Here is a 23,311-nt window from a genome sequence, read left to right as displayed (position 1 = left end):
GCAGACCTTGGGCAGCCATCACACAGTTGTTCGGGGAGAGTAGTTTGGCTGGATGGATGCACATGGAACGTGTGCTGAGGAGAGACTAACCAGTGGGGGTGGAAGGTAATCATCGACACAAGAAATGCTAAGGCTGGAACTGAAATGGTGAGAAGTGTCCAATGGGTTTAGGGATCACCAGACAGGCAGAATGTCTCTATGCTTCCGAAGTGGTTTGCTTCAAAATCCCGCCGCACCTCCTTATATCTTTTCTATGATTAAACTGTGCTGAAATGCTTAAGTCGCTTTTTCAGGGTCTTATTTCCCCCACTAAAGGCTAACTTCCTTGAGGACAGAAATTACTTCAGTGTAGAAATTAAATAAGTAATTACTTAATTTTAAGAATATGTGAATGAGGTCACTTATTTCAATGATATAACTTGTGCAGATAACAAATCATACAGTGAGGTTTTTAAAAATTACTTTTAAAAGGTTCTTCTTATAAAATTTAGGAGAAATCATATGTTAATTATGCACATTACCAACTCTCAAATGTGTGATCACTGCATCATGATGACAATTTTCATCTTGTGAAAAAAAGCACTTTTAAATGACATGGTCTTCTTATGCTGCACCTTTGAATAAAAGGGTCAACTCATCTATTATCATTTTTTCCTCTTACTTTCTAAAGAATATAGTGTGATTTATTTTTAAATATTCAAAAGCAGGAAAACTAAATATTCATTTTCTTTCAGATACACACACGAAGGTAAAACTTTCATGTTTTATTGGGTTGGCCAAAAAGTCCATATGGTTTTTCCATAAAATAAAAGATATATTTTTTATTTTCACCAATAACTTTACTGAATTGGGTATTTTGAGCATGTTGGCTATCTCCCACGATTGACTTCTAGCAGGTAGAGGCCAGGGGTGATGCCAAACATCCTCCAGTGCCTAAGACAGCCCCACAGGAAAGAGTTATTTGGCCAAAATGTCAACAGTACCAAGAAAATTTGCAAACCTCATTCAATCAGTCACAGCACCTTCTCCATACAACAGCAGTAATCTTTTGTTTTTGCACTGCAGTTGCATTTTTACCTCTCTTGAAATAATAAAGCGTAATATGCCAAAAATGTTGCATATTTTCTTCCGTCTTCAATATTAAGATGATTGCACAAATATGACCAATTCTGATAAATTTTTAAAAATGCACTCTGATATGATAGCTGTCATAATACAATTTAACAAAATTGTTTCAAATGAAGTTAAAGAAACTAAGTACTACTAGAGCCATTGTGCAGAAGAAAACTAAACAAACATTTTGGCCAACCCCAATACCTTCAAAACAAACATGTATTCGTGTTAAAAACCTAACTTTCAAACCTGATTCACCCAGGGAATTAAAAACCTCAAAGCAGGACAACAGTTACCAGTGAGGGAGGAGTAATGAGGAACAAAGGGCTCTGAGATCTTGCTAATGTTCTAGTTTTTAAGGAACAGGGACAATGAGTTGTTATTCTTTAAATGATACATAAATGTTTAACTATACATTTTTGATATATTAATTTACATTAAACAAGAACCATTTTTCCCTCTCGATTTCAAGATTAAATTATACTGACTATCCCCAAATCTTTAATCTAATTAAAGATTAGAGCTGACTTCCAGTCAAGATGGAGTGGGGAGGTGTAGGCAGACATGGCTTGCCTCTTCACACAACCTCATCAAAATCACAACTAAAACATACAGCAATTATCACTGGTTCCTGTCAGAAACTGAGTTGAATAGAAGTCTGACAACTACAGAATTAAAGAAACCACATCCATCCAGGGGCACAGACATGGAATGGGCTGGTCCCATACCCATGTGTGGTGAATAAAAATTCAAGATGGAAATCTCAGGAGCGAGGAGTCTCAGACTCACACCAGGCCCACCCCCCAGCCCAAATTCCAGTGCCAGGAAGAGAAGTCCCCACAACTTCTGGCTGAAAAAAAAAAAGTGGGGATTAAGTTAGTGGAAGAATCTGCCGGACCCTTAAGCAGTTCCTCTTAAAGGACTCACACAGAGACTCACCTACTTGGACTTATTCCCTCGGAGCTCCAGCATCAGGGTAGCAGCTGGAAAGGAACCAGTGGCATGCAGGGAGAAACTGCAGAGGCCACTGTCCCTTTTCTAAACCCTCCCCCAACAGAGCCACAGAACCAGCAAGCTGGTGCCATAGCTGAGACCAAATCAATCTGGCTAACACAGTTTGACCTGCCTTGGAGATCCCCAGAGACTCCACCCCACCCAACTTAAGGGCCCACCCAAGTCCCTTTTCCATCTGAATGGCTGGTCTTGGCTCATACTACACAACTTTCTAAACCCTTTCAGACAAGCAACAGCTGGCCTCAGTGAGCCCCAGGCCTGGCACTAGCAGCAGCCAGCCTTGATTCACAGTTTGGCTTCTTCTGGGAATCTTCAAGCCCAGTACAAGTAGCAGCCATCTCAGATTGCTTTACAGCTCAGGCAGGGTGGCCCCAAGCAAACATAGGTTGGGGCTGACCCTGGCCTGCACCACCCTGGAAAACCCGGGGACAGTGCACTCCCAGTTGACAGCTACAGACCAGGCTAGAGCACCACCACCCTGCCCCTGCACAACTGATCCCCCAAGGAGATGGGAGGTTGGTGGTCGGCGGTCACAGCAAATCCTTGCAGCTGACTGGTCTGGGTAAATCCCTCCCATTAATCTGTCAACAGCAACTAAGGCTCAACTACAAGAGGAGGGTGTCCTCAGCCCACACAAAGGGTGTACCTCAAGAACCCAGCTTGAGTGATACAGGAGGTTGTGCCACTGGATCCTATAGGACACCTACTACATTAGGCCACACCACCAAGACATGGAATCAAAGCAGCTCTACCTAATACACAGACAAACACAGGGAAGCTTCCAAAACAAAGAGACAATGAAACATGACCCAAATGCAAGAACAGATCAAAGCTCCAGAAAAAGAGTTAATTAAACAAAATGGAGATAAGCAATTTACCAGATGCAGAGTTCAAAATACTCATTTTAAGGATGCTCAAGAAACTTAGTGATAACCTCAACTGCATAAAAAAAGATTGTCAGAAATGAAGGCTACACTAATTGAAATAAAGAACAATTAACAAGGAAACAACAGTAGAGTGGGTGAAGCTAAGAATCAAATCAATGATTTGGAACATAAGGAAGCAAAAAACAAGCAATCAGAGCAACGAGAAGAAAAAAGAATCCCCACCAAAGGAGGACAGTATAAGCAGCCTCCAGAACAACTTCAAGAGGTTCAACATGCACATCACAGGGGTGCCAGAAAGAGAAGAGAAAGAGCAAGGAAATACATTTGAAAAGTAGTGAAAGAAAACTTTCCTAATTTGGCGAAGGAAATAGACATGCAAGTCCGGGAAGCACAGAGAATCCCAGACAAGATGGATGCAAAGAGGCCCACTCCAAGACATACCATAATTAAATGCCAATGGTTAAAGATAAAAAGAGAATCTTAAAGGCAGCAAGAGAAAAGCAGACAGTTACCTACAGGGAGTTCCCATTAGACTCTAGCTGATTTCTCAAAAGAAACTTTGTGGGCTAGAGGGATTGGCAAGAAATATTCAAAGTCATGAAAAGTAGGGACCTACATCCAAGATTACTCTACTCAGCAAAGCTATCATTTAGAATTGAAGGGCAGATAAAGAGCTCCCCAAAGAAGAAAAACTAAAGGAGTTCATCATCACCAAACCATTATTATATGAAATGTTAAAAGGATTTAAGAAAAAGATGATTAAAACTATGAACAATAAAATGGCAAAAACATATATCTATCAACAATTGAATCTAAAAAACCAACTAAGCAAACAGGAAGGACCGAGAGAGAATCATGGATACGGAGAGCAGTTTGATGGATGCCAGATGGGAGGGGGGTGTAGGGGAATGGGTGAAGAGGTGAGGGAATTAAGAAATACAAATAAGTGGTTACAGAATAGCCAGGGGGGTGTAAAGTACAGTGCAGTAAACAGAGTAGCCAAATAGAGCTTATATATGCATGACCCATGAACATGAACAGAGGTAGGGGATTGCCTGAGGGAGTGCAGACTGCTGGGTGGAGAAAGGCAAAGGGGGAAAATTCAGGAGGACTAATAGCATCATCAATAAAATATAATTTAAAAAAGATTAGGGCTTATATTAAGATAAATATAAACTAATAAAAACAAAAAAGAGCATATAGCCTATAAAAATTCACTTGTAATATATCACTATATAGCAACATTGTTAATATAAAATAAAAATGAACTTTATACAAGCTAAATTCTACTCTAAAATTCTAAAATACTCTAACCAAACTTTTTATTTTCCTAGGTCCTTTACCCTGTGATGCCTAACAGTGTTTTGCCTTTACAAAGTATAACATACATTTCGATTCACTTGAATTCCTAAGCCAGGGAACTCCAATAGGAAATGATCATTTAGACCAGCAGCCTGAACATTCACAGCTACCAGGCACCTACCTGAATTTAGGAAGAACTGGGGAGAGTCTCCATGAATGCCCACTGTGCCTGGTCCCAAGGAGTCAGACAGGGTATTTACAAAGGAAAATACTCCACTCATGATTCCAAAACCCAGGCCAGACACTAAAGAAACATAAAAACAAAAAACAAATCATGCCATTGGGAAAATACTGGAAAGCAGCCTCAGAAATGGCCAGTGCTTGGCTAAATGATGCATCGAGTGAGAAGGGGGTAGAGAGGAAAGGAAATGAATAATTGAATGTAGCAGAGAGAAACGAAAAAGGAGAGAAAAAACATCTGGCAGGCACAGAAGCAATAGGTGAGGTGGAGAAGTATATGATGCTGAAGATCTGGCTTTAGTTTATGACAACAGAGCCTGCAGAATTCAGTTTGAAGGCTTGGACCCGGGAGCTGCACTTGCAGGGTGACTGTGAACTGTAGTGAGTGATCCCTGGGCCAAATTGGGTGATTCAACTTACACACCCAGATCCAGTCTTTAAAACACAATTCTAAATGAGACTATGAGAGGTATTAACTACAGTAACACAAAGAGTTCTCCTAGTAGAACCCAAGTCCTAGTAACCACTCAGAGAAGGTAGCATAACCTTACTCGGAAACTGTTAATTAACCAAACTGTTAAAAATCTAACTTTTAATCCTGGCTAATATTTAATGGACACACACCCGTGATCACTTCCCTTTACCTAAGGGCCTGAAAAGCTAGAAAAACAAACAATGTACACCAACAGACCAAGACACTAATAAAATACTGTACCTAAAAAGACATAAAAGATAAAAGTGGCTTTTATGCCAAATTTGATTTTTTTTTCCCTAATGATGCCATGCAGTTCTAACTTACCATAGGCCAGCAATCGCATAGAAGGTGGTGGCTCATCTGGGTTTACAATCTTCAGACCCTCATTGGCTTTTCTAAAATAAACCACACAGATAATTTTTTTAAAAGAAAAAGTAATATATTAGGAAAATACACAAGATACTTCAAAATTGAGATACTCACTGAGGCATTTGACAAGATTATACTCTAAATATAAAATCCATTTAAACAAAAATACAGCAAATTTTCAATCATATATTTCCAACACACTTTTGCCTTTTATCTGACTTTTACATAAGAGAGAAAAATAAGGAAAATATAAGTAAACAAGCCATCAGGAAAGACGCAATACTTCTGACTACTTTTTGAGCTATATACTTCATTCAGTATCCTGTGGCATCTACAATCCTGAGTTTTTTCCTATTCGCAAAGAAATGTATCTTCACTCCCACTGTGTTGGTATTTTGTTTTGTCTTCCACCTGGACTGTACTTGTTCTGCCCCTCTCCCTTCTAGCTTCCACTCTATAGAACCTCAATTGTACTTAACCTTCAAAGTCTAGTTCTAGCAGCAGTTTCTCAAAGAAACCACCTTTCTCAATGATTAGTAATCACTATCTCTCCTTTCTCTTAAATCCTGCAATACTGATGAACTCCTACATGGGCATTTAATCATATGGTTGTCTATTTTACATATTTGTTTCATATCCCCCTGCCCCAAACAGGCTGAAGGGGAAAATAAAATGCTACCCTTAGGCCCTGACCAGTGTGACTCAGTTGGCTGGACATCATCTCACAAAGCAAAAGGTCACCTGTTCAATTCCTGGTCAGGGCACAAGCCTCAGTTGTGGTTTGGGTCCCTGGCTGGGGCATGTGCGAGAGGCAGCCAATCCATGCTTCTCTCTCACATCGATGTTTCCCTCTCTTTCTCCTTCCCTATCCCTCTCTCTAAAAATAAAAGAATAGGACAGCTACATGGGAAAAAAAAGGAACTTAACCACCAACTTACACCATACACAAAAATAAACTCAAGATGGATAAAAGACTTAAATATAAGTCACGACACCATAAAAGTCCTAGAGCAGAACATAGGCAGGAAAATTTCAGATATTCTATATTTTCATTGTTATGTCCCCTAGAGCAAGGAACATAAAGGAAAGAATAAACAAATAGGACTACATCAAAATAAAAAGTTTCTGCATGGCTAAAGAAAACATCAGCAAAGTGAAAAGAGAACCAACCATATGGGAAAATATATTTGCAAATGATACCTCAGACAATGGTCTGATTTCCAAAATATATAAAGAACTCACACAAGTGCACTCCAGGAAAACAGACAATTCAATTTAAAAAATGGGCAAAAGACCTGAAGAGACACTTCTCCAAGGGGGACATGCAAAGGGCCCAGAGACATATGCAAGAATGTTCAGCATCACTAGCCATCAGAGAGATGCAAATTAAAACCACAATGAGATACCACTTCACACTGGTCAGAATGGTCATCATAAACAAATCAACAAACAATAAGTGCTGGTGAGGTTGTGGAAAAGGGAAACTTGGTATATTGTTGGTGGGAATGCAGACTGGTTGAAAACAGTATGGAATTTCCTCAAAAAACTAAAATGGAACTGCCTTTTGATCCGGCAGTTCCACTGCTGGGGTTATACCCTAAGAATCCTGAATTGCCAATAAAAAAAAAGCCTATTTATAATAGCCAAGTGCTGGAAACAATCTAAGTGCCCATCAGTAAGTGAGTGGATCAAAAAAGTATGGAACATTTACACGATGGAACACTACACAGCAGAAAGAAAGAAAGAACTCCTACCTTTCGCAATAGCATGGATAGAACTGGAAAGCATGATGTTAAGTGAAATAAGCCAGGCAGTGAAAGACAAATACCACATAATCTCACCTGTAAATAGAACCTAATCAACAAAATAAGCAAGCAAAATATAACCAGAAACACTGAAATAAAGAACAAACTGACAGTAACCAGAGGGGAGGGAGGTGGGGGACTACAGGAAAAAGAAGGGGTAGGGTCGTCAAGAAACATGTATAAAGGACCCAAGGACAAAGCCAAAGCGGGAAGGATTGAGGGTGGGGGGAGTGATGGTGGGAAAATAGAGGCAACTGTACTTGAACACTTGTCTCTATTTTATATAAATAAATAAATAAAATATAAATAAATAAATTAAATTAAAATAAATGAATATATCTTAAAAAAAGAAAATGCTACCCTCAGAAAAGCAGCTAAATGAATGCCTGAATGAAGGATTAGAATATTGTTTAATAAGAAATGATCCTCAGAGTGATCACATCTGTGCTTCTGTTGTGGACAACACAGATGGGTCAGGAATGCAAGGTGCAGCTGGTCAGTTCCACTGCTATCACTATTACTAACCCTTGTTGGCTAGAAACCTGCAACAAGGATCCTGACTCAAAGGACATTTAACTTATATCGACTATATATATAAGTATCATTAAATTACAGGCAATGCAGAGTTCAACAAAAATAGTAATAAGCAGAACAGAAAAGGTCTTTTGTTTTTCTAGACTCAAAAGAAACAACTGGCCATTTCAGTATTCTCCATTCAGTAGGGTCGTTTGGTAGCACAGACACAAGCCAATGACTGTCAACTTCTTTCTCTGGAGCAGTAACTACCTAAAATGTCCAATTTTCCTAAAAAATAAACTTAGCTGTCACTGGAATGCTGTTAAACGCTAATTAGAGCTTAGAAACATAGATAGTAGTAATAACCTCTATCGACAAATGAATATAATGATGTAATAGAATCAAAAAATTTTGTAGGACTTGTGTTTTATTTAAATTGTTTAGTAATGAATAAATTGTTCAGTAATTGTTCAGTACTTTTTGCTATCTGGTATAGCAAAGTACTGCTATGACAAATACATTAAATATATAAACTCAAAAGTTAATAAAGTTCCTCATTCTATATCACAAGTTTGTGGGAGGAAAGGTCTATAGCACTAAATAGTTCTCCACGTCGAGGTTAGGAAGTGAAAAGTACACAACACTATCGGCTTCCGTGTTTCTGACAGACAGAACACACAACTGATGACGTAAGAGACAGTGTTCGTAACATGACCACAGTGCTGAAGTGGAAAATTCTTTGTTTTCATTTATTACAGTTTTCAAGAACCAAAAAGAAAAAGCCCAAGTTTCTTATATGCAATCTTTGAAAAACCACTGGTAAGTCATTCTATCTTTCTTGTTTGTTATTTTTTGCACATGTGTGTAAAAGAGGTACAGTACCAAGAAATGTACATATAAATTAAATACACTATTCTAGAAATTTTTTAAATTACTTATGCCTTTTAACCATTCTTTTAAAAAAAAATCCTCACCCAAGGATATGTTCATTGATTTTAGACAGAGAGGGGGAGAGAGGGAGAGAGAAACATTGATGAGAGAGAGAAACATCAATAGACTGACTGCCTCCTCACATGCCCTGACCGGGGATCAAACCTGCAACTTGGGTATGTGCCCTGACCAGGAATCGAACCTGCAACCTTTTGGTGTATGGGACCATGCTCTAACCAACTGAGCCACCCGGCCAGGGCTAAAATTACTTATGCCTTTTAAGATATTATAGCAATGGTTATCTTAACTCTTTCGATGAATGGCAGATTCTAAAATTACCAAATATTTATAGTATTAGCATTAAAAAACAAAATTGAAAACTGCAAAAGCTTCAATCCAAGCAAAAAAAAATTCTAATGTATGTTTTAGGCAATGAACATACAAGATCATAACTTGGATTTTTTAAAAAGAAATTAAGGTAGAAAGGGCTATCTCCTGTGGCTACAAGCCAATTCCCCACAGTGCAACTCTTTGTAAGGCTGAAAGTTACATTTCACTCATTCAAGATGAAGTACTTTTCTCAAGGTCTGGCCCATAAAAAAATTTATATTAAACTGCAATGATAAGTATTTTGATTCAAGTCAATATATATAAAAAAATACTGGTACAAACTCTCCACATTTTCATCTTGGCATCAAATTCAGATAGCAAAAAATTTATTGAGGCAGTACTTTAAATTTACATGTTCAAAATGTACTTTGGCAGTGGAATACTTAAAATATTGATTAAACCAGTGCCTATATTTGAATGTAGTGTAGCGTAAGAGAGGAACTTAAACGTATCTACATAAATGTTAGCCATGAATACGGCGTTCCAATTCTCAAATTTGTTCTAACACATAACTACATAACATCCAACGTTTCTAAAATCTACTAGAAAGATATTGTACAATATTCCAAAGGCTTGCTAAAGATGCATTTTGTGAAGACGACCAAAGGTACCTGTTAATACAGGTTTATCCTAATATCTTTTTGCAAATTTCCAAAGGTCCTTTGGGAGCAGTAAACATGGTTTTCCAGAAAGACAAACAGGTTTCTCTGAACTTCCTGGCATGAAAGCCTGCACACTGATGGCTGCAATTCCTTCTGCGTGTGGCCCTGTTCCCTCACTGCCCTCAGTAAAATGTCAGCCAATGTTCAGTGTGCAGCCCTCTGGAACCACCAGGTAGTACCAATAAAGAGTTGCATTTCAGATGGGAACTGTGAAAAAACAAGCAGATACCTATTCAGCCACTCTAGGAAAACCAGGTTTTAGAACCTAAAGTCCTTAAGGCTTACTAAATCCATGTCCTAAACTGTGAAAATCCATTCAAACTTTTGCTTCAAAATTAGAACCATCATATGTGAAAATGCAACCAACATGAGCCAAAGATGTTGCTGACAGGAAAACCCAGTGCAGTCTCAGGCTGAATTCTTAAAGAATACAGCGCCACCTGGCTGGAGTAGCTCAGTGGATTGAGCGCGGGCCTGCGAACCACAAGATCGAGGTTTGATTCCCAGTCAGGGCACATGCCTGGGTTGCAGGCCAGTTCCCAGCAGGGGACTCATGAGAGACAACCATACATTGATATTTCTCTCCTTCTCTTCCCCTCTAAATAAATAAAATCTTAAAAAAAGAAAGAATACCGCACCAGTCAAGGGTGGGAAGGGCCGCTGTCCTCTGCACTACTGTGACCACAGTAAGAGAACTCTGCTGGGTCCTGAGCACTGGTAAATTCCAGGCAACGACAAAAGGGACATGGCTACTGGCATAAAAAACAGAGACTGGAAAACGCTTGGAAGCCACAGACATGTCTTTTGAGGGCCAGGTGAAGAAATGAGGAATGGTTAGCTGTGAAGGAGACAAGATGACTACCATGTGACAGAGACTTCATTTGACTGTGTGGTTCTTGGATGGGGCAGAGGTCAGAAGAAGGAAGATTTTGATTATCTTAATAATATTCTACAGTAAAATTTAATTTTGGAATGACAGTAACTGCTGCATACCAGATGAATGTCCATCTGTTAATGATACTGTGTTCCCATGGAAACTTAAATTTTATCTTTGATAATTGTTGGTTGCTTTTTAATATTTCTAAGGACTAATGGAAATTTCAATTTTAAACCTTTTCTAAGATATGACTTTTGCTTCGAAGCAATGGCTTCATGGTTTTCAATTTGAATTTAAATTGCTTCATTATTAAATTTCAATGCCTGTTATTAAAAGCAGTAAGTAAAAAATGTTGAAAGCCTACCATATCAGCAAGAACAAATTACCAGAAGTTATAAGAGACACTGTTGAGGTTCTATCTTGGTTACATCCACAAAATTCATGGAGTGGTTGAACTCTCATTTGCTGAAATGTTAAGAGATAGCACATTTATTATTCTAAGTGTTACTACATAGTCAAAGCCAATCTCATGACAGCCTGAAAAAAAATATGGTTATAAGTTCAAGCTGTGTTTCCAATCAGTGGTTTCACATGAGGTCCTCATGAATCCCAGATGACCTACTTTCTGGCCTAACATTCCCTAAAGGGAACTCACATGCATTATTTTTTATAAATGTGTTCTTCTATTACAGCTATGAAATCACATTAAATATCACAAAATGAACCCCTATTTTCCCCAATATGATCAAAATAATGGTAGGTATAATCTCTTTAAGAATTATTTATTTTAGTAGGTGGCAAAGGGAAGCTGATGTAAATTTTAAAGTGGAACTTTTTTTGTTGTTTCTATATTTCTCTAGCTTTTTTTTTTTTTTTGCTTCATGGCACTTATTATCTTCTAACATACAATGTACTTTCTTATTCATTCTTTTTTTTTATTTTAAAGATTTTATTTATTTATCTATCTTTAGAGGAGAAGGAGGAGGAGAGAAACATCAATGTATGGTTGCCTTTCGTGGGTCCCCTGCTGGGAGTTGGCCTGCAGAGAACCGGTCTGCAACCCAGGCATGTGCCCTGGCTGGGAATCGAACCGCGATGGTGTGGTTCGCAGGCCCGTGTTCAATCCACTGAGCTACACCAGCCAGGGCTCTTATTCATTCTTTTGTTGTCTGTTTCCACTATAATAGAACCTCCATGAGGTCAAAAACTGTCTTTTAATCATGATGTATTCCTAGTCCCTAGAATGATGACTGACAGAGGGTAAATTCTCAAAAAGTATTTCTGATGAGTGAATGAAGGAATACCCACAAGCTAAACTACTCAGTATTTTCAGGTTAGAAATGTTCTAATCCCTTGGCTTGAAGGAAGGCATGGACCCCCAAGTACCCCATTACATTGTTTCAAATTACTAAATCATAATTCAAATTAACTGCAGAAAAGGTCAACAAACATTTAACTTACTTTAAAAGTCTGTAATATGCAAACCGAAACATCTCTTGGATAAGGACTGAGATTAACACTCCAAAGATTAGCAGATATTTCTGTTTTGATTCATCTTTGTTGTCAGTAACGGTCCTCGCCATGAACCAGACAAGGGAGGAAAGCAGTAGAGATACCAACCAGAAGAATGCTCTAAAAATTAGGGGGGGGGGAAGTCACAAGTAAATGTTAAGTACAGGATTAATTTTTTTTTTTTTTAGTATTTGTAAAGTGATGCTCTGGATCCATTGTTCTTAATCAGTGGTGAATTTTGCCTGGTGAGATAAACATATAATCCAAAAGGAATCTGGGATTTTTCCTAACAATCACTCTTCTATTTCGTAAGTGATCCTATTATTTCTTAAGTATCTACAAGGCAGACTATCTGCCAAGGACTGTCTGGTTGAAAACTTTATTTGCTACTCTTCCTAACTAATGCTTTGCTCATTAATGTGCCAATTTAAGTGTCTTTTCCAGAAAAAAAAAAAGTCTACATCTCTACTAACGGAGTGGTTGGTATAAAATCCAGAAGTCAAAAACCTGCACTCTGATCTAGAGCAGTTTTCCAGGCCTGGGGTTTACAGCATTCCTGTGGATTTTAATGATTACAACAAGTTTTAACAAGTTACAATCTTTTGCCCAAATCTCTAATGCTTTTTAAATGATAATGTGATGCAACACTTTCAATACAGTTGTGACAGGTGAAGAAACTCAGAAAAGGGGAGCATCACTGGCCTACCGGGGCTGCTTCTCCAGGTGCCAAGTGAGCACCAAGGGTGTAGGGGTATGCGGGAAGCCTCTCAGTAAGGGCTGCCAGGCAGAGGAAAACTGGGATTATGACCATATTCACCACCAGAGTTCGGTATTTACCAAGCTCCTAAAAAGAGACTGACAGGTGCTTCTGTGTGTACAGGTTTCCACTCTTTGGCTGCACACCTCAATCACTTGGGGAGTTTAAAAAAAAATCCGTCGTCTTGAATCCCACCCTCTAGGCATTCCGATGAGTTGATCTGGGGTAGTGTTGTGCATCCATATGTTTTAAAGCGCCGATGCGCAGGCGCTATGGCTCTTAACCGCTGTGGGATTACAGAAGCCTGTAAGAACCTAAAAGTCTTAATGTAGGACCCCTGTGTCCAGAAAAATAAAACATGCATATTTGAACTTATCCACATTTTTTCATACAAGTTTAAGTGACTTCACAACTCACTATAACTCACCCACGGACACTACGCAAAAACTCAGGAGCCAAATAGCAGGGCTTTCTGAGACCCACAGTGTGAACTCCTCCCCCAGAGCCCGCTTTCTGGGGTCCGGGTTCTCTAATCCTTTCCCCGCTCACCCTCGGAGGCGGGCGAGGAGTCCCAGAGGAGCGGGTTCTCGGATCTCCTCATCTCAACCCTTCTTTCCTCCCAAACCCAACATAGTCCAGTAGTTTGGTAGGGACGCCGGGGGTCGCCAGTACCCTCCGGGGAAAGGGGAGTCCCGGGTCCGGGTTTCCCAGTACAACCGCCTCACCCGACGATGAGGAAGATGATGCGCAACGGATCCGTGGCGATGGTGACGACATAGAGGGCCAGCGCAGGCCCGAAGGCAATGAAGGCGCAGCCGAAGAACACAGCTGCCGTCATGGCGACCGCTAAAGCCGGCCCGGGGCTTGGCAGGGACGTTAGGTGCTCTAGCGCCCCAGGCGCAAGCAGAGCTAAACGCGGGGTGGGGCGCGGGCGTGAAGTGGAGTGCAGTGGGAGGTCGCGGGCGTGGTGCGGGCGTGGCGTGGTGTGGGAGGGCGTGGCTGGGCGTGGCGGGGTGGGGGCGCCGGGAGGAGGGGCGGGGCGCCGGGAGGAGGGGCGGGGCGCCGGGAGGAGGGGCGGGGCGCCGGGAGGAGGGGCGGGGCGCCGGGAGGAGGGGCGGGGCGCCGAGGAGGGGGCGGGGCGGGGGCCTCACCTCCGGGCCCTCAGTCCTACCGCCTCAGGGGGCCCAGCCTGGCAGAGCTGCGGCTCTTGGATTCAGCGGCTGAGCTAGCTGGCGACTTTACTGGTGGAGTCGTAGCGCCCCTGTTTTCATCTTACTACATAATCAAGCGGTCGGTGTGCCGGCTGCCATATGCTAAGGGAGGGGAGGTCCCCAGTCCCTTCTGGGGACCTCCGCTAAGATTCCAAAACAAATAAAGAAAAACAGCGCTGGACAGGCTCCCATTTCTAAATAAAAGGTCTTTTTAAAACAAATCTTTTCATTTGCATAGTTCTGAGAACTTCGTACTTTATCCTGTATAAAGCCCAAGTTGGGTTCATGGTACCAGGTAATAACCCACAGAGAGTACAGGGATGAAACAGTGGTGGAACCAGCTGCCCTCGGACAGCTGGAGAGCTGTCTGACAGCTGTTGAAAGCTGGTTTTATTTGTTCCCCACACCGCGCCCACCCCGAGTCTTCAAAACAGTAATGGTAATATCTTCTTGCTCTGTTTTTGTTGCTTATTTGTCTCCTTCATTAAAAATAAACTTTTGGAGGTCAGGGTCTTTGTTTTGTTCTTTATTGTTGCCACAGCACCTAGAAGGTGCTGCTCACTAAATAAATATCTGTTCAGTTAATGAAGTAATATAAAAATTGGAAATATTTGCCATTTTGTATCCATTTTAAAATTTCTGAGAGATTTAAAAATTAAAACAAGAAGGTAAGATCTCTGATCATTCACATCTAAAAATTTTCCCCATGTTTAATGGGAGTAATATAAATAATAACTAATGGGTTTTTTCGAGGATCGTACCTGTGTATTAGTGCTGTGTGTTAGCCATTCTTACTCCTTCTTTAATGTCTATCATGAATAAAGCTCTTGGAAATTAACATTGAAAAGAAAAACACCAGTAGGCAAAAGTTGGGACCAAAATGAAGATGTTTTGCAGGTCACCTCTGGAAATGGTCCCTCAAATAATACAACTGCAGGTATTTAATTTTATGGTAAAACATCACATTTGCCCATTTAAAATAGACATATATGTATTTCTGTTCACAGTGGAGTAAATGAAAATACTCATTTAGAAATATCCAGCATCTATCAAAACTGAGGTTGGGACAACATTTCAAAGTGGTGGAGCGACTCACCATTAGATAGATTCTTTGGGGTCTATCCTGAATCAAAGTCATCAAATGCAATTCCAATATTTCAGCTCTGTGCAGAAATGCCTTCACAGAAGCATAATATGTGCGTGCCCTTGGCATAAATAAAGACTTTTACACAAGAAATGGCCATCTACAATTTTTCCTGCATATCTTCTCAAACTGATTCATTGTCATTGTTCAACATCTCTATAGATCCATGCTTTACTATTTGAGTTCGGGGCTAGAAAAAAGTTTTGTTTCTCCTGACAAATTCATATACATCGTTTGGGAGCTAACTGGTCACATTCAGGCTTTACCTTGACTCCCAGGAAGCATGGAGCTAAATTTAACAGTCAATTATAGCAACTATTTTTATTATAATTACTGCTATGATGTCTGAATATGACTTATTCTTTTATCCCTATTTTAATAATTTATTTACCCAAATTTTAACCATGGTCTAGTATGTCTTGGTTAAAACTGAAGAAATACTTTGAAAGTTGGCAATTCAACATGCAGAGCTGAACATGCATCACAAGGATGTTTCTTTATGCTGTCTTGACCATATTTCAGTTCAGTCCTTGTCCCAAGTCCAGTTAAAAAATGGGAAGGCAATGGAAAATACAATGAGTCTCCCCTCTCCCACCTGTCTGTGAAGACATCTTTAACTGATGTCTGTTGGAATAGAAAAGAAGAAAGCAACCACACCAAACTGGCAATGTAACCAATAAAATAGTTATCTTCAGCCTTTATGGTTATTTACTAGAAAAACTTATCTCAAGCCCTGGCTGGTGTAGCTCAGTGGATCAAGCACGGGCCTGTGAAGCAAAGGGTCGCTGGTTCGATTCCCAGTCAGGGCATGTGCCTGGGTTTTGGGCCAGGTCCCCAGTAGGGGACACATGAAAGGCAACCGCACATTGATGTTTCTCTCCCACTCTTTCTCCTTCCTGACCACTCTCTCTAAAAATAAATAAAATATTTGAAAAAAAACTTATTTCAAGTTTTCTCTGAATAATGGCACCTTAAATGGCTGTTTAAAAAGTACTTTGCACTGATTTCAATGATTCTGTTTACAAATGAGAAATTTTAGGCTAAGTAACAGTACTATTGACTCCTTAAGTTTTTATGAATGTGCCATTAGTTTTCCCCCAAGACCTAAAAATATAAGGGTACTAAGTGATTTGGGGAGTTAAATCCTTAAAAGATGACTTGGGGAAGGAGGCAAGCATGCACTATAGATACGGAGTCTGGTAATTCCTCAGAACTGGGTGTGTGTTGGGGGCAAAAGCAATACCACCTTTTAGCAATCTATTAAGTAAGGCTTTCACGCAGCTACCGGTAATTCACCATATAGTGATGAATTCACCTGAGTTTTGTTTTCTTGCAGTGCTGATAGATGTATATTTACTCAAGCATTTATTCACTCATTCAAAATGCATGTGGAATGCCTACTAAGAATCAGGCGTAATGCTAGGCATTGGGAGCTTAGTTGGTTGGGTGTCGTTCTGCAAAGCAAAAGGTCACTGGTTTGATTCCCTGACAGGACATGTGCCTAGGTTCCGTATTTGGTCCCCAGTCATGACACTTATGAGAAGTTACTTTAAAAAAAAAAATGTCCCTAGCTGGTGTGGCTCAGTGAATTGACTAGTAAACTCCTGTGAACCAAGGAGTGTACTGGTTCGGTTCCTAGTCAGGGCACATGCCTGGGTTGTGGGCTGCAGGGCACGTGAGAGGCGGCCACACATTGATGTTTCTCTCCCTCTCTCTAAATAAAGAAAGAAAGAAATATTTTTTTAAAATGCTGGTCATTGGCTACACCAATGAAACAGATGTGCTCCAGTCTCCAGGGAGCTTACAGTCTATAGGGGAAGCCAGCCAGGCAGGTATAGGATGCTATCAGAGTACATAGGAAGGGGAAGGGTCACCCAGTCCAAACTTGTGAGGTTTTGGTAACAATAACACGCACCCATTCAGGTCTCATCTTCAAAGTTAGTAAAACTAGGAAGTAGGGAAGAAATGGGAGGACAACTGAGTAGGTCTCAGAGTGAAAGAAAGTAGTTCAGGACGTCCTAGAAATGTGAGGAGAAGGGGAAGTGATAAGACTGGGCAGCCCAGCAGGTTAGAGTTGACCTCAAGTCCTGGATTTATCTAGGTGAGTGACAGGATCAGATCTCCTTTGTTCAGATATGGAAATAGAATTCCAGATAGGACACCTTTGGCATACTGCAGGCATGAGGTGATAGTGGCCTGAGTCAGGGAGAGAGCAGGAGCCTGGAAGGAAGCAGACAAATTGAAGAGAGATTTAGAAACTGTGCAAACAGAATTTGGTGAAGGATGAGCTACATGAATTGAGCAAGAGGAAAAAAATCAAGGAAAGATATTTATATACATTTTTAAATTTTTCAATTACAATTGACATTTAATATTACACTTGTTTGCTTATTTTGTTTTTTAGATTCCACATATGAGCCAAATCATATAATATTTGTCTTTCTCTGTCCGACTTATTTCACTGATCATAATAGCATCTAGGTCCATCCATGTTGTTGCAGATGGCAAGATTTTATCCTTTTTTATCGCTGAGTAATAGTCCGATATAAGTATTATTGCCCCAGCCATATTTTCATTTCCATTTGCATGAACTATTTTTCGTTCCCTTTACTTTTGGTCTATCTGTATCTTTTAAAAATATTTTATTTATTTTTTAGAGAGAGGGAAAGGGAGGAGAAGGAGAGGGAGAGAAACATCATGTGTGGTTGCCTTTCCAGTGCCCCCTACTGGGGACCTGGCCAGCAACCCAGGCATATGCCCTGACTGGGAGTCGAACCAGCGACCTTTTGGTTCACAGGCCAGCACTCAATTCACTGAGCCACACCAGCCAGGGCTATGTGTGTCTTTTGATCTGAAATGGGACTCTTGCACATAGCATACATATGCATCTTGTTTTCTTCTCTGTTCAGCTACCCTCTGTCTTTTGATTGGAGCATTTAATCCATTTACATCTAAAGTAATTATTGATAGGTTAGTAATTATTGCCATTTAATTTTTTATATTTTTGATCTTTTCCTTCTTAAAGAAGTCCCTTCAACATTTCATGTGATATCAGTGGGTGGTGGTTTCACCAGGTATTTAGCGTGGTTAACAAATGTGGAACCAAGATCGCAACTGAAAGAACTATCCATTCATCTTTTAATTATAGCATTTTGTCCTTAAAGTAATTATTGACAAGTATGTAGCTACTGGCATTTTTATTAATCATTTTCTGATTTTTTTTTGTAGTTCTCTGTTCCTTTCCTATTCTCCTTCTCTCTTCTCTTGCATGTTGATCACTTTCTGTGGTGCTGTGTTTGAATTTCATTCTCTTTATTTCTCGTATATCTCTTATAGATTTTTGGCTTGTGGTTACCATGTGCTTCATATATACCAAGCTATGTTTATAGCAGTCTCTTTTTTTTTGAAGATTTTATTTATTTATCTATCTTTAGAAGGGAAGGAGAGAGGGAGAGAAACATCAATGTATGGTTGCCTTTCGTGCATCCCCTGCTGGGAGTTGGCCTGCAGGGAACTGACCTGCAACCCAGGCATGTGCCCTGACTGGGAATCGAACCGCGATTCTCTGGTTCCCAGGCCAGCGCTCAATCCACTGAGCTACACCAGACAGGGCGTATAGCAGTCTCTTTTAAGTAGATGGTCACTTAAATTTAAACAGTCTAGAATCACTACCATTTTTACTCAGCCCCTGCATATTTACATTTATGTTTTTCTTTTGCGTGTATGTTTGTGTGTATCTCCTAGTTTGTAATTACATGTGATCTTCCTATTTTTGCCTTTTAGCCTTTGTACTATGTTGGTTAATCCATTGCTCTTATTATATGCCTTTGTCAGTGAGATTTTTTCTTTGCAATATTTTTATTTATATTGATATTTTTTTCTAAAGGAGCCCCTTTAACATTTCTTATAGTGGTCTGGCGGTGATGAACTCCTTCAGCTTTTTGTCTGGGAAGCTCTTTACATGTCCTTTGATTCTAAATGGCAGGCTTGCTGGGTAATCTTGCTTTAGCAGGGCTCTGGTGCCTGCTGAGTCCACTTTTGAGGTGTCATTTATGAAACTAATTGGGTGGTGCTCCGGTGTGTTCTGAAGCCTCTTGGGAGGGGCTCCAGTGCATGCCAAGGTCAATATCTGCCTGTGTCTGGGCCCAGGGTCACCTGGGTTCTACCTAAAAAGTTCTACCATCTGCAGTTCGTAGCTGTTTTTGCTGGGCTTGGAGGCATCTAGGAGTGGTTATACTGTGACCCCAGGTTGGCTGCCACTAGTGTTTGGCTTGGGGACACTTAGCAAAAGGTATGGGGCACAACAAGGACAGCCACTGCTTATTTGAGGTCTGTGGATCTTTGAGAGATTTTAGGAAAGTCTGCAGTGTGGGCCCAGGACAGCCCCTGTGTGAACTGGCCTCTCAGAGAGGTTCAGGCCAGGCCTGAGAATTGTGTGGGGACAGGTCTCAGGGTCGGGGAAGAGAAGTTAATGGAGACTCAGACTTGATTCCTGCCCGCATCTGCTGGGTGTATGTGTGTGTGTGTGTGTGGGGGGTGCTTAACAAAGGAGTAATAGTGCCTGTGTGCACTGTAGTCCTGGAGAAAGCTGCCTCTCCAGCCCTTTGCCTGAAGCCAAACAATTGAGTTACTCCCCACGTGCCCCTGGAGCTTCTCCAGCTGCTGTCTCTTGGCTGGAGCTTAAGGTGAGCATTGGTGACGAGTCTGTGTTCCAGGCCCTTGAACAGGACATTTGAGCCCCTGATGATTTTCACAGCCAGCTGTTGTGGGGAATTCCTCTTCCTGGCAGTGGCGTTCCAGGATGGGGAGCCCAGAGTGGGAACCCCTCATTTCCCAGTGGGGACCTCTGCAGCCACGGTATCCTTCCTGATTCTTAACCACCACATGTGGATGTGAGACTAGCCTGTTTCATGGTCTCTGCCTTGCTTACCATTTTCCATGTGGCTGCTTCTTTATGTCCTTAGGTACAAAACTTCTGTTCAGCTAGACTTTCAGTGGTGCTCAAGGATAGGTGTTCTATAACTCAGCTGTAATTTTGATGTGGTTGTGAGAGGAGGCAAACAGCGTTTGCCTACTCCCCCATCTTGACCAGAAGTCTATATATTTTAAATTAATAAACAGGAATTTTATTTGCTCTGGGAGCATTCTCATCTACCCCTGGGACCAAATTGAAAACCTAAATTTTGAATATAGGAAACGTGAATAAAGGGGTAGAGAGGGTTTACTCAATTTATCAATTCATAAACAGCATTCTGGGTGATCTATCTTATTAAAAGGAAATACTTCTGTATGTAATAGAGATTTTAAAAGCGTAAGATATTTAACAAAAATTAAAGCCCTGGCTGGTGTAGCTCAGTGGATTGAGTGCAGGCCTGTGAACCTCATGATCGCGGTTCGATTCCCAGTCAGGGCACATGCCTGGGTTGCAGGCCAGTTCCCAGCAGGGGACACATGAAAGGCAACCATACATTGATGTTTCTCTCCTTCTCTCCTTCCCTCCCCCTCTAAAGATAAATAAATAAAATATTTAAAAAAATTAAAGTACTGTAAGGTAAGGGCCAAAATAAAAACCAGAGAATGAAGTTTCTCTTTTTATTGCTATACTTACTAAGGCATTGGTGAATTTCCTTCAAATCTTTCTTTAAATTAAGAAGTAAATGATGAACAAAACATCTCCTAAACTATACTCAGCTTTCTCCAGTGACATGTTCATTTTGACGACTGCTTGGAAGTCCACTGATTCTACTGAGATCTATTAAATACTTACTATGTGCCAAGCTCCTTAATGGGTCGTGTGGATACAAAAACCAAAGGCTCGGTCCCCACCCTATAGGAACTCAGAGTCTGGGAGGGAAGGTGGGTAAACAGACCGTTCAAACCCAGTGCAGTGAGTGACACTTTGGGCAGGCACAGGAGGGGACTAACCAGAGATGGGTTGTGACTGAAATCTCCCCAGGAAAAACCCCTACCGAGCCTTGAAAGGTAAGGAGAAGTTAGCTGGAGGAGCCTAGGAAGTCAGCGGCGGGAGCAGCCTAAGCAAAGGAACGGCGAGGCGTGTTTTCAGGGAGCTGCATTTCCTGGTCAGATTCAGAACGTGGGTCTGCGCTAAGGTGTGACACGCTCTAAGAGAAAGAGGCAGGGGTGGCAAAGGACCTTGCTTGCCAGGCTGAAGAGTTTAGATTTCACCCCAAGGTTGTGAAGTAGTACTGAAGGATGAAGTTTGGTGATGGCATAAGATTCCAGTTTTAAAAACCCGTCAGCACTGTTTAAACTAGATTGGAGCCAAATAAAATTAGAGACTAGGATATTGGTTAGGAGAGGCTGTAGAAATCCAGGCAAAAGATGAGGAGGCCTGAACAGAGACAAAGGGAGAAATAATGGATGACTACAGATTAGAAAGATTGAGGAGTTGGGACCCCTAAGACTTGGAGGTTGATTAACGAGGCAGATGATAATGGGGAAAGGAGAAGAAAGGGCGAGCTTCTCCTCCTGGGACTAAGGGCTGCTGGGGGGACGTGCTGGCAATGGGGGAAGGATGGCGGGCTGAGTGTGAGTTGGGGCTGCATCGTTTGATGGGCCTGGGGCAGATCCAAGGTCCAGGAGGCAGACTGGCTTTGAAGTCTGGTTCTTTGGAAAGAGGTCGGGGCTAAATGTACAAATTTGAAAGCTGTATGAACATCCTATTGCTGCTGTGACAGATTTAGTGGCTTAAAGCAACACAAATTTACTCTCTTACAGTTCTGAAGGTCAGAATTCTGAAACGAGTCTTACAGAATTCTGTAACCCTACCGGGTTACAATCAGGCTGTCAGGGCTGGGTTGGTCCTCTCTGGAGACTTCAGCAGAAAATCTCTTCCCTCCCCTCCCCAGACTCTAGAGGCCACCTATGTCCCTTAGCTTTTCTCTATGACATCATTTCCTTTGAACTGCGACTCCTCCCTCTCATGGAGGCCCTTGGGATGACACTGGGCCCTTCTGGGAAACCCAGGATAACCTCCCATCTCAAGATCACATCTGCCAAGTCTCTTTCGCTACATGAAGTAACATTCGCAGGTTCTGGGGATTGGAACATGGACATCTTTGGAGGGCTATCATCCAGAAACGCATTTAAGAGCCATGAAAAAGGCTGAAATTATTTTGAATCTTTTTAAAATTGATTTTTAGAGTAAAAAAGGAAGGGTGAGAAAAACATTGATTTGTTGCTCCACTTATTTATGCATTCATTGGTTGCTTCTTACATGTACCTCGATGAGAGATAGACCCCTCCACCTTGGTGTATCAGGATGACACTCTAACCAACTGACTTACCCAGCCAGGGCGGGTGAAATTATTTTGGAAAAGTGGGAAAGACTGTCCAAGAAGCTAAGGGAAAAGAGCATTTCTGGGAGGGAGCAATATGCTGGTGAAATGTTGCCAAAAAGTTCACCAGGATAAGGACAGAAAACTGCCCGCCACTTTTTCACAACCAGGCTGTTGTAAACTCGATGTCAGTCAAGCGACAGGGAGGAAACCAAATTGGAATAGGCTGAGGAATAAAGGAAGATGAGACAATGAGGACGGTATTCATAGATAACCCTCTGAAGAAGCTTAGCTACCGCAAGAAGAGGAAGAAGAGCAATAGGCAAGAGGGACATGAGGCAAAGGCATGGGAGAGTTAGGGATGCTTAGATGCTAAGAGGAAAGGGTCACACAGAACAAGAGTTTGAAGATATCATAGCTGTGAGTTCCCTGAGATGCAGGATAGAAGGGCAGGGAATAAATGCAGAGCCGGGGCAGAGAGAAGCACGGAGGAGGAATGCCTCTGACACAGAGGAGGGAGGGGAGGATGAGGGTAGATGTAGTGAAGCCAGGCCAGTCTGGGAGGGAAGGAAAGTAAACAGACCATTCAAACCCAAGGAGGCTAAAGGCTGGGGAGGGTGAGGCAGCCAAGGGGGCACGAGACTGATGCTTTTCTCGGAGGCAGGAGTTTAAACATGTGTCTATCAAGAGTGGAAGGAAGGAAGCAGGGTATCAGAGAAGGACAGCAAAGGCTAGTGCTGGTTGTGGGGACGAAGGCGGAAGGCCACAGCTGGCAAAGTGCACAAGCTAGTGACAGACCACGGGTAGGG

General features: G+C 41.3%; 1 protein-coding gene across 3 annotated transcripts in view; it reads right to left on the bottom strand.

Moving 5' to 3' along the window:
• APH1B (aph-1B gamma-secretase subunit) overlaps positions 1-13,824 on the bottom strand; it is a 29,387-nt gene extending 15,563 nt beyond the window's left edge. For 2 of the 3 annotated variants that reach the window (XM_037054066.1, XM_037054067.1), the window contains exons 1-4: positions 13,575-13,823; positions 12,042-12,212; positions 5,356-5,426; positions 4,498-4,620 (exon numbers count right to left, since the gene is read on the bottom strand). In XM_037054066.1, the coding sequence (XP_036909961.1) occupies positions 4,498-4,620; positions 5,356-5,426; positions 12,042-12,212; positions 13,575-13,687 (478 nt within the window). In that variant the 5' untranslated portion in view covers positions 13,688-13,823. Of the gene's footprint in view, positions 1-4,497; positions 4,621-5,355; positions 5,427-12,041; positions 12,213-13,574 lie in introns of all 3 variants that reach the window. The other variant, XM_037054069.1, reaches the window with a different exon arrangement.
• Between the last annotated feature and the right edge of the window lie 9,487 nt (positions 13,825-23,311).

Source organism: Sturnira hondurensis, unplaced genomic scaffold (genome assembly GCF_014824575.4).
Source record: "Sturnira hondurensis isolate 20B ecotype Veracruz unplaced genomic scaffold, ASM1482457v3 Scaffold0008196, whole genome shotgun sequence".
Classification (NCBI taxonomy): domain Eukaryota; kingdom Metazoa; phylum Chordata; class Mammalia; order Chiroptera; family Phyllostomidae; genus Sturnira; species Sturnira hondurensis.
This window is presented reverse-complemented; position numbering and strand designations above follow the sequence as displayed.